General features: G+C 38.7%; 1 protein-coding gene across 1 annotated transcript in view; it reads left to right on the top strand.

Annotated features, from left to right (window-relative positions):
* Positions 1 to 16,801, top strand: part of grid2 (glutamate ionotropic receptor delta type subunit 2) — a 470,927-nt gene that overhangs the window by 353,120 nt on the left and 101,006 nt on the right. Inside the window, exon 9 of the mRNA XM_022757812.1 lies at positions 13,355 to 13,456. Within this exon, the coding sequence (XP_022613533.1) occupies positions 13,355 to 13,456 (102 nt within the window). The remainder of the gene's footprint in view (positions 1 to 13,354; positions 13,457 to 16,801) is intronic.

A 16,801-nucleotide genomic window follows, 5' to 3' on the forward strand; every position in this document is an offset into this window, starting at 1 on the left:
TGCCCGCCTGCCTGCATTTATCCCAAGTACCAGACAGACGTGAGAAATGATGGAAGGGAAAGGAAGTCAGAGTGACAGAAAGCGACAGAGACAACAGACAAATAAAGTCGAGAACTTTTCCTCCTGTTAACTTTGCAGGTAACCCCTCTCAGGTCATACTTCTCCACTGAGTCTTCAACTTTTCAGCAATCTTCCATCAGTTTCATCGTCATCACACCATATTGTCTGACATCTCTCCCCTCATTTTCCTGTGGGAGGAGTAAAAGCAGTGACAGAAAACAGGAACATGAGCAAATGACTTTCCTCTCACCCCCACACCCCCAAATCTTTCACTTACTTTCTCTGTCTGCTGTCTAGTTCTCATTTTTTCTATTACTGTTTCTGTCTGCCTCTTCCTCTTTTTCTCACTTCCAATTCAAGAGAGCACAAAAGACGAACACAACTAACACATACAGAGATAAACACACAAATTATGTAAACACCTTATCATTAATTTGTAATGCATTTATTTCTGATGAGGTGCCCTTGGAACTAACTATTTTTTTTAGATAGTTCAGTTTTACACAAACAAATTTATTCTCATTTGCAAAGAGATGTTCTCGGTACTGCATTGCGTTCATGATTTTCATTTATTAGGACAATAATTGATAAAACATTTGCTTCTTATTCAATTAAAAATAGACGCACAATAAATTAAATGATAATACAGTTTAATTATTAAGTTATTTACTCATTTAAAGTTTGGTATTTAAAAACACATTAAAGTAGAAAGTTTGAATTGTATGTACTTACACCAAAACACCATCTAACCCTCCCTAACACATACACACACAGGCACACATCTTCCAAACAATTCAAGCAAGCAATAAAACAGCTTGCAGCTCATCTGGGAAATCAGAACAGAGCTTGTTGTTGTCGCTATTGTAATGATCGGTTTATATAGACTGCTGTGTTAATGTGTGTGTGTGTGTGTGTGTGTGTGTGTGTGTGTGTGTGTGTGTGTGTGTGTGTGTGTGTGTGTGTAAGAGGGAGAGAGAATGAAGAGAATGAGTATGAGTGATCCTGCATAACCAAATGTACAATCTATTAAGGTCCTGACCAGATCATCTGCTATCAACCCACTCTCAGTCTGTTCTTTTTGTTGTTGTTTTTTGTCCTTTTTATCTTATTATTTTTTCCATCTCAGACTACTGATGTATGACTCATCAACACTTTACGTAAAGGAACATGCTCCTTAGTTATTCACATAAGGCCCTATTCAAACCTTTGACCTAGTAATATTCCACGCCATATCCAAACTGTGTATACCTCATTCCTCTGTTACACACCTGAACCCCTGCAATCTGGCTGCTGATGATTCCTTGCTATCAGACAAGAAATCTAAATTCTGTAAGCACCAAAGAATATCACCAAATAAGGGATCGACCAAATGGCAATTGTTAATAACAACAATGAAATGTCTCACAGTAGCAGTTGAATTCAGTTATGTCGTGCATCTTAGTAGTGAAGTGATGAAGTAAGTTGAGTTGAAAGTTATGGATTTAGTCCACAAAACCCTTGAGTGGCTAGAATATGTATTATATACTGCACATGCTGTTCCAACATGCCTTGTATATAGCTCACATGCTATTTGAATTTCATGAGCCTGATTCAGGTGATATCATGCCGCTGCTACGCTCCTATTGGTCATATCCGAAGGTAAGGATAAGAGACCTATACACTGATTTGGGCTGGAGTACTTGCTGGAACCAAAATTAGGCAGGTTTTCATCTACAATCAAGCAGTGTAGAGGGAGAACATACTGATTAGCCCATCTTCAATCAGTGAGGAGGAGATAATCAGTGAACCTTCTCTTCTATTCTAAAACATCATAGAGCAAAAGAGGGTGCAAAAAAACTCTGTTGGTTGAGCTGTCATGTGCCAACTTGTTCAGATTTTTGTATAAATCTATTCTGGCAATAGGTGCTGTGTAAGCTAGATGTCCAGAGGTGCGGGGAAAACATCTAAAGTAACTTTCTTCTGCTGACTGACAATTTTTGTCTTGGTAGTCAAAGACATAGAAAAGAATATGTACAGGTTGGCAGGACAATAATGTCATAAGCGTTGTGTCAAGAAATGTGCCACCAACTGTTCATTTATATTCATCAGGTTGCCAAGTACACAAAACAAATATATAGGACCAAAATATATAAATAATCATTGGGACTTCAATGCAATATTTCAATGCAATGACCAGAACATCAGGGGAGGAGCTCAGTAGTGTTTGGAGACATAAGGTTATTTTTATCTACAGATATAAATATACAGTAATATTTAATATTTCATAAATATTGGCTATTTATCAAATATCATATTACAGAATAGTCTACCACCACTACTAATACTTGCTGTGTTGTATTGTTGTCTAAATTGGATTTCCCTCAAAAGAGGCCCATCTATTCTTTCTTATAGGCCAGTCCAACCATAACTGGAGAATATGAGCATACCTCTCTTTGAGAGCAAAGTACCATCTATTATTCCATTTGATATTACCTTGTGGATCTTCTCCAAAAGCAGTTAAATGATTGAATAACACTAAAGGTATGCAAGGTGATTTTCTGGAGGCGAGAACTGTTCAGAACTAGAATGAAATTTACCCAAAGCTGTAGTCAATCGCCCATTCTTAGATAATTAGTTGAGAAGCTAAAGATACTGCAGGTCGGATCATTGATTTATGTAGATTTTTCACAGTGGTTCTTTTTCACTGATCCTCATAGTTATTTCAGAGTGTACATAGTGTTACATGCAGCCTTGCGTATGAATTTATTTTTCAGTTGACCTCCACTGAATTTTTGATGTGAGGTATACTTTTCCTCTGGAATCTCTTCCTGTATTTTTCCCATCCTCTCTAAGTGTTTGGGTGTGCTTATCCACATTTAGTTAAATATACAGTCTCTGTGTATGTGTTCTGAATGCACTAATATGAGATTAGTCTTCTGAAAGTGTGTGAAAAGAGCAGATGCTTTCAATGCTGATGACCAGTTTTTGACTCCAAACTCATACCAAGATTTATATGATTTCCAAGAGTTTAATATTTACTGCTAAGTACAAACCTTCCCCTAGCCAAAGTTGCCCACTGGCTTAAACAGTTTATCTGTTTTGAAAAATGTGTGTGTCAGACAAAGATTTTCCCCTTCAGTTTTTAAATGATTTTAAAATTGCAAAGTCATTCTTTTCCCATGTATTGAAGAGATAATGCAACCCTGCTGGAAAAAACGAGCCCTTTCTAATTCACCATGTTTCCTTTTTACATTATTAGCTCACATATTACACAGTTTATCAGCAATTTGCCAGCAATATTTCTTTTTCCCTTGTAATTGTTTTCCTGAAATCCAATTCTATTAGGGAACAAGGCAGTTGGGCAGAACTTGCCTAAGTGGGTTTTTCAAGTATAATTGCTTTCCAGGTAGTATTCTCATCAAAGACACAATGATTTTAATAGGACATGCTTTTGTATATTTTATAATTTCATGATACCAACAGCTTTTTGTGCAGTTATTCCAGAAACGGTTATGGATGAGAGATGCGAGAGATGTTTGTGTATACGTGAAACGGCAGATTAGAAAAGAATACCTACATGCTAGGAGAGGAACTACTTTTCACACAGGGAGCAGAATGGATGGGCACACATACTATAAGGTGGAGATTAGGCAGTCATTGGTGCAGAGCACTGATACAAGTGCAGCCTGAACTGCTTGCTGCAACAAGCTGTCCCCTCTCTGTTAGGAGAGAAAGAGAGAGAGTGAGAGAGAGAGGAAGGGGCTGAAGAGGATGGAAAAAGGGATTGAAGGAGGAGAAAAAGAAGGAGAGGGGAGAGGACAGAAAGAAGGCTTGGGGTGCAAGCTGTTTGGAGACTTCACTGACACACATGTTGCTCATCAGCAGGGGAGGAAGGGGAGGGGGTAATGGGGGAGGGAGTTGGACACAGGAGTGGTGAAACTGCTCAGCAGCTTGTCTGTGTTCGTGCCTGGCTACTGTCTCTTTACTGCAGCGGCAGACATACGAGTGTTTGGCAGAGACAACAGAAGGAGTGCTACAGAGCTACAGAGGCAGAGACCCACCAGTGTTTGGCAGATGAAACAAGGTTAGCAAAGAGAAAAGAGATAGTTTGTAAATGGAGGGATAAAAATAAAAAAAAAAAACATTATGTTTTTCTAGCTGTTGGTGAAGGGTAAGCAGATAAACTACAAAGAGAGTATTCTACACTAACAATTTGATATTGCAGTGCATTAGAAAGCCCAAAATCAAATCTCTCCCTCCACTGGTGGAGCTCATGATGTGGGGTGAGAAGTGCAGCAGCTAATACAGCAATTGCCCAAGTCCAATTTCATGGGGAGTTGATTTTTTTGTCTACCAACAGTAATTTAAGGCAGTGTAGGACAGAATTTCTACTAACATTTATTCATACTTTTCTGATAGTTTTCCTTTTTCCAACTTCCTGTGCATATTGATTTTGTTGCAGCTGCTAATTTCTGTCAGTGCCATGTACACTGTTCCCAGCTTTATTGCTTCAAAATGTCACCTGCTACAGATTTGTGTTTGCGATCGCTACAAATCATGCATGTAACAGTCAGACCGAAAGCCACAGTTTGTTGCACAGTGTGCCTTGATGTGTTTGCCACAGGGAGGGAAAGTGAGAAATTCATGAAGCCTCAAAACACCCCTCAGTGATTGTGAGATGCCATTTAGGCTAGAGGATACCTACATGCTGTTTGATTGTGTCTCTGTTGTGATATGTGTGGTTTTGTGTGTGTGTGTGTGTGTGTGTGTGTGTGTGTGTGTGTGTGTGTGTGTGTGTGTGTGCAGGTGCAGGAGAGGTGGGTTAGGTCTGTAAAAGGGTTTGTTGTAACAGTAAATGACTCTTCTGGCCCCCACACAGCACCGGTCGATGGTCCAATTACTTTTAAATGTGTGTGGTTTCACATCCAGGGAGTGCCTGAGGTGTGTGTGTGTGTGTGTGTGTGTTTGTTTGTGTAGTGTATCAAGGTGTTAGGTGGTCATGATGAGGCTTGGAGGTGGGAGAGGTGATTATATTCAGTGTTATAGTATTATAAGCTGTTTGTCAGGTCAATGACAAAACAAGGCTGAAATACACACACTTTTTTCAGTGTTTGTGACTTTATTGACCTTGAGTCCATAATCTTTGCATCATATTATTTCTTGTCCCCGTTTCTCCATCATCTTTTCCTTTTATCCACCAAAACAAACAGCACCATTGACTCTTTTGCTTAGGAACACTAATTAACTATTAAAAGCAGGTGTGTTATATTCACAAAACACAGGTGGATAAATTATCCCACTGGTACAAACCATCATTCCCATTCTGAGTTCCCTAAAGGGGAAAAAATAACATGGGGAAAAAAAAAAGTTAATGAAAACAAATGACGAGAGGAAACAATGAACACCATCAAGCCCTGATGAAAAAACATAATGCCCTGCTGTGAGATATACAAAATCTCCCCTATCACTTCTGCAAAATGACAACATCAGCTGCGAGTTAGAGTGATATGAATAAATCAACACTTATTCATATCATATTGTTTGCTTGAATATCTGTTTGTTCTTACAGATGCGACATTGATTCCCCCTGAGAACCACATAAAACATTAAAGCTACAATTTGCCAATGCTACATGTTGTATTGTTTTTCAGTTTATTGCCATCACATTAGTCGTGATGATTCTAATGACTGCAAAAAAGGAACACAAATGATGATAGTAAAAACATTTTAATGCCCACATTGCTAGATGGCTTTACAGACCTTAATAGGCTATTCATCGAATTCTAGCTTTGGGAAAGCTTATCACTGAGGTTTAATAATCACTAGAACTGTTATATTTTCTTTTTGATATGTTGCTCTTGAACTTTGATCATTTCAAATCTTTTGAAAATGCTTAGTTTATCCTACCAGTTTCAGTATTTCAATGTAGGAGCTAGCAAAAGAAGCTCAGTGTTTAGGTAGCTGGGTAAGCTTTGTTTCATCTCTTTACTTCTATACTTTTTGCCCTACTTGTGTTTTCCCTCTTGAAATCTTGTGGGTGTGGTATACAGTATGTTGCACGAAATCAGATGTAGTGCCCTGTCAATTTGTTTGAATGCCACATCTATATAAAATGACCACTGCCAGTGTGGACGCCTACTTTTCATGGGTGTAACACCTGTGTCCCCATTGTGAATCTATGTTAATTGTTGATGTGTGTTCAGAGGTTTGGTCAGATCTTTACCAAGGAGGCATGAGGCGTCTGACATTAGTTGACTGAATCGTTTGAAATCTTATGTTGGTTTAGCTTCGTACGAATGTGGGCGTCTACTTTCTGTTTATTCAGTATGTGTCTTGTATGAGTGAGAGTGTGTGAAGCATTTGATTTGTTTCTTATAGCTGTGCGGTACACTACTATTTGAATTTTGAAACTCAATGTTAGAGCAACTTTGAAATCAGTCGCTGTGGCTAATGAAGTGAATTAAGTTAGTGCTATCTTAACTTGCTAATCAACTGTTTTTAATTAGGGAACTTAGCCTACAAGTTAAACGGAAATACTACATGCAGTGAAGTGTGATTTGTGATGATGTGATTGCAGCTAACAGCTGTCTGTTTGGATCAGTGTTGCAGCTTATAAAAACTATAATGGATATTTCAAGTATTTGATCTCATTTGGGAATGAAATAAGCACATAACTATATTGTCAGTGAAAACATTAAAAGTAAGTGACACTATATCAATCACATGACAAAGTAACTTCTAATTATTGTAACTTTTTAAGACTTTTGATATAAACAGCCTGTAAGTTTTACTTTAGTGCTAGTTAGCAAGCTGTCTTTAGAAAAGGAGTTACAGATAAGAATAGTCATTGGCTAGCAAATTAAATGTTCTCACATCTCAATATTGTTCTTTTATTCATGTTGATTAATTATCAGGCCAAGGTATAGGTCCTAGAGGCTTGCTTAGAGCTCTGTGCTTGGTGCATGTGCACAAGAGACTGTGCATGAATCTGATTAAAGTGATTTAATTACCAAATGTTTCAAAGAAAGTAGGTGTAGGACAAGAGACATGTAGATAGTTACAGACACAGGGAGAAAGAATGCACTTGTAAAGAAAAAATATAGAGATAGTGTTAGATGAATAGAAAGAAAAAGCATTGTGGTATGCTAATAGCAGTGTCTTGAAGCCTGAGTCTACATTGTAACGGTCTAGACACAGTGGGTCATTGACTTAGCACACGTACACACGCATGTACACACACACACACACACACACACACACACACACACACACAAACGCACATTTATTTCGTACTGTTAGGGGGAAATGAACCCTTATCTGGAGCTGTGGAGATAAGCAGAGGCAATGGGCCACTCTGCTAGCCAGGCTGCCATTTTAGTTTCTGACTCATATGCACACACACACACACACACACACACACACACACACACACACACACACACACACACACGCAAAGCTGCCTCCACACTCTCTTGTTAACTGAAAGTCAAAACAATATAAATATAGAGTGGAAATATTGATATTCAGATAATGTAGCCTAGCCAATTTTGTTGTAATATTGAAGAGAGGTTCTTTCATTTCATTCTGACTTACTTTCCCCTCTTTCTCTCTCTCTCTCTTTCTCTCCCTCTCTTTCTTTCCTCTTCCTCATCCATTCTTTATCCCTAGTAATAATTAAAATAAACCCACTCACGTTTGTAAATTGTTCTGGTAATTTATCTATATCAGATAACTATGTTAATGGAAATTAAATAATTTATGGCTTTTATTAACATTTGGAAGTGATCAAGAAATTACCGTAATGTACAGTGCAGTAGCCTATTATGGACAGAAATCTAAAAATAATATTCTCCAAGTATACTTAATGAGGTGGCAAATTAAAGCAGAATCCAAAAGAGATCAGTAATAGCATTTTATTCACCACATTCATTGCAGTGATACACAGATGCAACCACATTTGAAGTAATGAATACAGCACAGCCTTGCAACAATGTGCACTGGTCATAACAGCATGAGAGAACCAGGCATTTAACAAGTGTTGTTTTTAACTATTACTAAATAACTTAAAAAGGATCTGTCCAAAAGCTGCACTGTTGAGTACAATCGAACCAAGACACTGCTATTCAGTCCAGTCAATGTTTACAAAGAGCAATTTGGATAATAATCTTAATGTTCACCTCCCTCACCTCCAGAAATTGAGCTTACAAAACACACATCTCAGTAGCAAGCGGTGACTCATTTTGTCATTGACAATATATCACGGTGAACTCATAGTGAGAGTGGGAGAATAAAATTAGATGTGTCTTTAATGCATAATGTACTTTGTGTGTGTGTGTGTGTGTGTGTGTGTGTGTTGATAGCCTCTGTGATTACCGTAGTGCTCTATGATGTTGACTGACGCGATTCTCATCTTTTTTTCTTCTTTTTTTTATTGTCATTTTCTTATCACATCCCATACAGAATGCATCATACAGTGACAATACTATTTCCTTTCAGGTAAAACTTACATTTCCATCTTCTATGATGTTCATGTATGGTTGCCAGATCTAAAGAAAGTCTTTGTGCTTGCCCATAGCAATGTAAGTTAGTTACAGCCTGAAAGCTCCCTTATCCACATTCTCAGCGATGGAGCATCCATACTCTTCCAACATGGCTCTCCTGGCTTGAAGAAGTCCGAAGTCTAGAAGTTTAGTGTGTTTTGTTGATGATATTACGTCCTTTGGATATATTCCAAGTACTTAGGGTTTTACATTTAAAGGGATTTTAGTATTTAACATCTCTGACAGACATCCTATAACATCCTTCCAGAAGTGGACATTTGCATAGACAATGAGGTAGATAATGTTTTTCTTCCAGAAATGTATATAACAGTACAAACATCTGGAATATTTGCAGACATATGATGAAGCTTGACAGGAGTGACATACTCTCTCATTAACCTCTTGTACTAAAGTCATTTCATGTATATAAAGCTATTGCAGCATGTATTTATTATCTGTTTTTAAGCTTTTAAACAATCAAGGTCTTTTTGTATATCCATTGTTGACTCAGAACTATATGATATATTTCTGAATACCTTTTATATACCATGACCTAAATTTTCCATCTTTTTTAAGCAGGTATGAACTATTCATTACCGCAAATAGGACTAAATTGAGACAGTGCAGGCATATCACCTATATGTTTGTGTACAAATAATTTAAGTTTATCATAAAACATGTGTCATAATTGCAAAGGGAGAGCTTGAAAAAAGTATAAAAATTCAGGTAGAATAGTCATTTTCATTAGATTATCTGACCATAGATGTGGGCAAATTGGACCATCAATTGAGTGTTTCAGTTACTATAACTACCAGAGGGTCATTATTTGCTTAGATTATTTCACTAAACATAAGGAAAATATGATGTCATCTGTACACAAAGAAATGTAATGATTTATCCCCCAAATTGTATGTAAGGGCAGGCCTGTCGGGTAGACCTCTGCAGACTAAAGGGTTTAGAGATGGTATTATTTGTTAGGATCTCAACAGTTTGGTTTGTGTATAATAGTTGAATCAATTTGAGAAAAGTTTCACCTAACCCAAATCTTGGTAGGACTGGTTTTTGACATAACACTGAGGTTCTCCTCAGAAAAATAGCAATGTATATTAGGGATATTTGATTAAATCGTGTAGGGTTGCATGGAGCCTCCTCGCTAAGATGCTATCTTGATCTTGTCCACGTGACCTCTCCATTTTCCCACATCTTATTGGCTAATGTTTAAACGCTGTGGGAAATGCAGCACAAACTGCATTCATTACAGGCCACTGCAGAATGTTCATTGCTGAATGTTTTTTAATGTTATTCATATTCTCTTTTCACATTCTCAAAGTGCAGTCTTGACTTCGAACACTGTGGCTAAGGGATTTAGCACCTCAACAAAAGCTAAAACAGATGTTTTTTTTTTATTGACTGATAACTGGTGCAACAGGCATTAGAGACCAACATAGTTTTCAAGATAGTCTTTGAAGAACTCTTGTTTTATTCATGCAGTCCAGAGGAATCAATATTAAGTGCCTTGCTTAAGGGTAACATGACAGCAGAAGGCAGTTTTTGTTTTTCAAAGGCAGTACAGGAAACACTAATAAGAGAAAACCACACTGTTTTTGTAACTCTGTCATTATCTGTAAATGTTATCTGTATAAATTTAAACTGACTTTAAATATAAGGATTGTGGCTCAGCACCATATAGCTAGACAGCTCGGTACAAGCCTGATATACAGTGTGCAGTGGCAGGTGTGTTTGCTATAGTTCACTTACCTACATTTCACTGTTTATTACTTTTTCCTCAGGGCTTTGCCCTTAAATAAGCCCCATTATCGCTGCTCACTTTTCAGTCAAATACTTCCCCTGATCCTGGTTTCAGTACTGTTTCTCTTCCACCAGACTAAATTTTGCAACAGAGGTTTGCTTTATTAGTATTTCTCTGTGTATAGTAGGCACTAAAAAAGGACTTTCCTTCAAACTATCTTGGAAAATCTAAATCTTTTTAGTGTTCCAGCCTTAGCGCATATCACCTTTGTCACTTGGGCATTAGTGAAGGACAGACAAGTGACAACAGGCATAGTCCTGCATGTGTGGCCTCTTTCTCTCTCTCACTGTGTGTGTGTGTGTGTGTGTGTGTGCGCGTGCGTGCGCGCGCGCGTGGGTGTGTGTGTGTGCGCGTGCACCTCTCTGCTAACAAGGCATTTACTCTTGTTTGTACCTGTTACCTGGTGAGGTTATGTCACAGTGTCATTGTGAATCAACACCATGCCAATGTTGAGATTCACACCTTTCGGAGTAATGTAATATAATTTAATAAGCCAGCTCTTTGCATAATTTCTATTCGTGTTTCTCTTTCATTTTGTTTTTTTATTTATTTTTAGCTAATCTAAAATATACTCATTTCTATTTGAATCTTGTTGTGCTATAGGCACTGTTTTCTGGATTTGTATTTCCTGAAGGTGAGCTCAGGTATGAATATGAAATGAAAGTTAGTAGCATGTTGCTGCTCCACCAATGTTTTTATTGATTATACACAAAGATGTTTTACAAGCACTTAGAACAGCTATTGTGCTTTAAATTTACCTATTACAATGTCTCACATCATCTCTGCTCATCACGTACCAGTCTCTTGTTTGTCTGCTGTATGCTCCCCATCTCTCCCTTTCTCTCTTTCTCTCTGCTGTAGTGTCTCTCTCTCTTGTTTATGTTATCTCTTGCCCTCTCATGTGTGTCCTGTTTATCTCTTGTTTGTGATCCCTTTTTCACTTTCCATCCACCCCCTTTCCCATATTTGCAACTTCACAACTGTTAGCACACACATACATACACTCCACTTATACTGTATGCACTAACTGGGAAGGGTTGCAGGCAGCATATGTACATATAGAATAGGACTTAAACACACATTCACGCACTACGATCAAGGGCTTTGTTGACATTGGGATTGTAGCGCAAAGAATTACACAACAGTAGTTTTTCGATGTTATAAAATAAAAGTTAGTTGGCTCATCTTCAGAGAAACAGAAGATTACAAATGCTTCTGTTTTCTGCATATAAAATGGAGAAAGAACAAAAATAGGGGCTACAGATTTTGGTTTGTGTGGGACAGGAGTCAGACTCATATTCTAGCTCCACATCTCCCCCTCCAGGCTGCAAACAAGGACAACATGTAATATAATCTACCCGGCTGTGTCTGTGTGAGTTACATAAATGCAGACAGACGGGCAGCTTATCTCTGAATTCCATTATTTGAAGTTACAGCATTGATGTTATGATAATTTGAATATTTCTGTGTATAACAGCAGTGAGAATTTAAGCTCCCTGCATACCATCACAGATGTTTTCACTGATTCTGGCTCATAAAGTGGGTGAAACTATGCTGGGGATAGTGTGAGGTTTACTGAACTCTTTGTAATAATAAGAATAATGAAGTTGTAATGTTTCGCACTGCAACCCTTGCAACAAAGATAAAAAGAGAGTCGGAGAGATGTCAGTCAATCAGTCTGTGCATTCCTACTCAATCCTGACAGGAAGTGTGATCAGGCAAAATAAGTAAAAACTCCTGCAGGGGTCAACCATGGGTAGGGCATGTGGAGGGTATGTGAAGGGGCGAAAAGCAATTCAGTTTTTACTCTCACTGTTGCCCATTGGTCACCTGCAGCGCTATGAGCATACTGTAACATAAGTTACCTGTAGGTGTCTAAAGCAGAAATTTGCTCTTGACTACACAAAGGAAAGTAATTCTACCAGAGGAGTGAGTTAATCAGTTGTCCTCTATTCTGCCAACAATACTTCAAACAGGATTTGAAATGTTAACTAAACGGTATGGCATAAAAAAGAAACCAGTTCAGCTCAGCTTTACTGTAAGTATTGGTCCCAAAAGGGAATTGATCAGAATTGGCAGAGAATTGCACATTCAACAGCAACTTCAGGCTTTAGAAAAATGGATTATCCCATATTTCCCTCCGCTGTATGCCCTCTGCTTCTCTGGTGTGTTTGTGTTTTCTTCTAAGCACAAATCATGCCGTGCAGTTTTGTGTGTATCACGGTGTGCGTGTGTGTTTGTGTGTGTTTGTCTTTGAATAGCAGACAGCTAAATCACTTCTTTTTTTACTACTGCCTCTTTTTCTACAGGGAGACCAGGCTAGTTTGATCTTTGAAGCTAAAAACAATATTTTATTGAAAGCAGAAGGCAGCACATAGATGAAGAAAATATGGTTAGGGACTTAAATAATGTGGTCCAAGGGAAAAGACTGGAAGTTTATGATGCAATTTGATAGACATAGAAGTCTGGGTCAGACTCATAAAGCATTTTTGAATAAAAGAAAATCATCATTTTCACAGGCACAGTAGACAGTGCACTGGGGATAAGCCTTGGTGTGTTCAGGAAAACAGTTTGACAAAAATGCATACAAGTGCATATAAAAGGGGGAGATAATAGAAAGTAGGACAGTGGAAGATAAAATATTCAGTTGATAGATAGATATTTGTCTTTTACAGTTATCAGGTTACTGTTCTTTAATGCTCCAACCGAGTGTGTTTCATAATCTCTTTTCTCTCAAACATGTTAAAGAAACTTGTTTCTTTTCTGACTTTGTTAAATGCTCTAAGTATTCCATCTGGAGCACAATCATGTGCTTCTATTGTTTTTAAATCCTCCCTCTTTTAATCTTGTGTGTGTGCTCAAAGTATATTTGCCACTTTGTTTCTTTGTACACCCAACCCGTCGTCCAGGCTGTCTGTGAATCTAACTTTTATGTCTCTCTCTCTCTGTTTGTTTATGAGCACAGCTTGCAACATGGGACCCAGTTCATGGCTTGAACGGCACACTGACAGACAGGAAATTGGAAAATAACATGAGAGGAGTGGTGCTACGAGTCGTCACTGTTCTGGTGAGTATACCTGACCAGTGTGTTCATATGTGTGCACATTTTTTATTTTTTTTATTTTTTTTTATTGTCTTGTGATTTCAGGTGGACACACTTAAAAAATGTTTGAAAACTGTCCTGTTCACCCCAACCAAAGGGACTTTTGTGACTAGTGCTCTGTCGTAGATCCGTCCTTTTGTCTAGTTTTCTGCTCATCATTCAGCTGTCTCCGTGGACAATGCTGTAGAGAGGAACTGTTTGAGAGCTGGTGTGAGGGAAAGAAATAAGCAGACAAATGTTTAAGAGACAAAGTGTTGAAAGGAAAGAGAGGAGCCAGAGAAGGCGAAACACAAAGAAAATGTAACAAGGTGAGTTCACTAATGGACCAAGCTATCATCATTTCAGTAGCTTCCGTTTTGACATTTGACAGCAAGATGGCAGAGGCCGTTGGAGTCGTTGGAGTTGATAGTGAAACTGCAGCCCTGTCAGTCTTGCCTGCAGCATCGATTTGAGTACATCCCATGAGTGCTTTAAAGATTCACTGCTGTAAATTCTTTATATCCTGTCTTTGAAGTGCAAGGCAGAAAAGAAAGAGATAATGCTAGACATCTTTGAGGCTATCCTTTGTCTCTCTCTAATTTTTTTCCATCCTTTGATTTTTATCATCCATAAAAGGAAAAAGAATATGGATAGTGTTTTTGAATATTGTCCTTCTTCCCATCACTAGCGTAGTGTGGCCCCTATAGGTGTACTCTATATCACATTCTATGTTCTGTTGCTCACCTACCTTTCATGTTCTGTACCTCTGGTTGTGTAAACGCTTGTGTGAGTGTCTGTGTGTGTCTGTGTCTGTCTGTTACCCTATATGACTGATATTTTGCGAGGGCCTAAAGACAGAAATAGATAGATATAGTGTAGAATGTCGAGGGTGGTGCCTGAATGTAGTGTTTTCTTTTGTGAGAATGGTTGGAGGGCACATCCTGATCGTGTGTGTGTGTGTGTGTGTGTGTGTGTGTGTGTGTGTGTGTGTGTGTGCGTGCGTGTGTGTGTGCATTATGTGAAGGTTTCTAGAGGGACCTTTGGAACAGATTGCTCTGTTTTGCCCTTGGTCTTTTATTCTCTGTGTTTTCTGTCTGTAAGGTGCAATGGGCTCATATATTACCATGGAGAGTTACATGCAGTGTGAACACACACACACATGCACCAAAATGCACACGCACGTACACAAACATTAACCTGTAAGAGGACATGTTCACTCTATTCTATCTGCCAGACTGTTGAATAGCTATTGATGTCAATTGATGATGAGATCATACCTCTATTAGAGCCAGTGACTCTAAATCAATGCCATTGATTAACAGGGGCTGTATTGATTATTAAATGGATGTTACCAAGGAATGGCTACATCAATATAATTATGTGTTTATGACCCTATGCAGGGCTCAGTAGTGCAATGCTTCTGGTCACAAACGTGACCAAAATTGATAATTTGCTCTGGGAATTAAATTTGAAGCCTTAAACGCTTACATTATAACGATCTGGTTTAGACAGGAGCTTGATTTTCTTAAGATGTAAGACTCTGAAGGTGGAAAATCAGATGGCCTATAAATTACCACCCACTGACTTGCATATGTTCCTAATTTAGTTTGATTCATCTCAGCAGCTGACTTTTCATCTTTTTGTAATATTCTGTGCTTCTTAATTTTTTCGAGGGTGCACCCACATTTCCCTGGTTCTACTCCACATTTATGAGTAGCAAGCTGTGAGTATAGCTACAGCAGCCCAAATATGCAGCCAAAGGCATAAGATGTCCCTTTTTAACTTCAGCTCACATTTTTGGAGATAATGAAAGGGAAATCAGTTTTCCCCAAATGAACCTAAAGTTTTACTTTGGAAGACAATAAGGTACACAGTAACCACAAGTGGAATTACAGACACATTTGTACTACAAATAAACATGTAGTGATGATTGATAATGATTGATGATAATGATCAATGATGGTTGATAGTAGTTGAGTGCTACAACAACAACAAGAGTCTTGTATACTACGGCAATCAACAGGTCTTTGTACTGTTTGTACTAGCATGAAAGTTCATGTGCGACAGGCCTAACCCCTACAGGCTACATACTGTAGAGGATCAAGCTTCTAATTTACCAGCAGTGAATGTTGGCACTGGATATATCTAAAGCCCCTTCTACACTGGACATAAAATCCACTAACACTTGCTAACATTGGGCTTTTGTTGTAAATGTGAAAAAGTACAATCGGCATTCACTCCCCGGTCAAATGACTCTACAGTAGTCACGGGTATTTGTGGAGGTCTGATTGCGGTGAACACGCTAATTTTCGCCCCTTTTCCGCGCTGTGACCTCTTTCAGAGCACACAAACACTGTGAACAGACCTGTGACCTGCCCAGCACGCTGTTGTTAAATGGGAAATACCGCAGCTACACCCTCCGCTGAGAGTACTGGGCTTGGGGCAGCAAGAGTGAGCGCAGACCCAGAATAAGTTTTTTAAAAAACACAATCACTGACCAAAGCGTCTCACAACACCTCGGATGATCCATTTGATCCGTGAAGATATACCTTCCCCTGCGCCTATGTGTCCGTGTGTCCATGTGTCCGTGTGTTCTGTAACTGCATGTGATGACATTGCTTCCTGCAGTTGTGTGCCTGTGTCCTCTCAGTCCGAACAGAAAGGCAAACTCACCTGGCAGTTTGAAAGGAGTCAACTGCCTGTTTTTAGCGAGTTTACCCGTTTGAAAAAACTCAGTAACACAAATTAGTAGTGTAGTTCCAGTTCATAGAAATGTTGGACCTGTTCAACTGGAAGGAAGGATGAAGAGGAGAATCTGTCTTACATCATCACATGTCACCTGCGCTACTTGTCTATTGTTTTGTGATACATATTCTCCACCTTATCAAACAGAGACCAAGGGAAAATTCATTTTTATAACAATATGAAATCGAATCTTCTGCAGAGACTGGCGGGGCTTTCCAAAATGCACCAATTTGCACCAATTTCACAGACAAATCCACAGAGTGTTTTGAAAATGCTCACCATGCTGCAAATCACCACATGACTCTTGTCGTTCCCAGCATTCCCTCAGAGGGCTCTTCAGATGCCATTACTGAGTCTTTGTGGAAAATTGCTGCTCCATCCCCAAGTCATGTCTCCAAAAACACCCGAGCAACACTGAGACCACATGTGGTACTTCCAGTCAAGAGGAGACAGGGGATGAACTTGTGCCAAAGGAATTAGTGTAGAAGAAAGTGAGAGGGAGGAGGGATGATGGGAACGAGAGATGGCAACAATATTGGAAAGATGAAGAGAAAAATGAAAGAGAAGGTTTGCTGAATATGTAAG

This window comes from Seriola dumerili, unplaced genomic scaffold (genome assembly GCF_002260705.1).
Source record: "Seriola dumerili isolate Sdu_G_001 unplaced genomic scaffold, Sdu_1.0 BDQW01000290.1, whole genome shotgun sequence".
Lineage (NCBI taxonomy): Eukaryota > Metazoa > Chordata > Actinopteri > Carangiformes > Carangidae > Seriola > Seriola dumerili.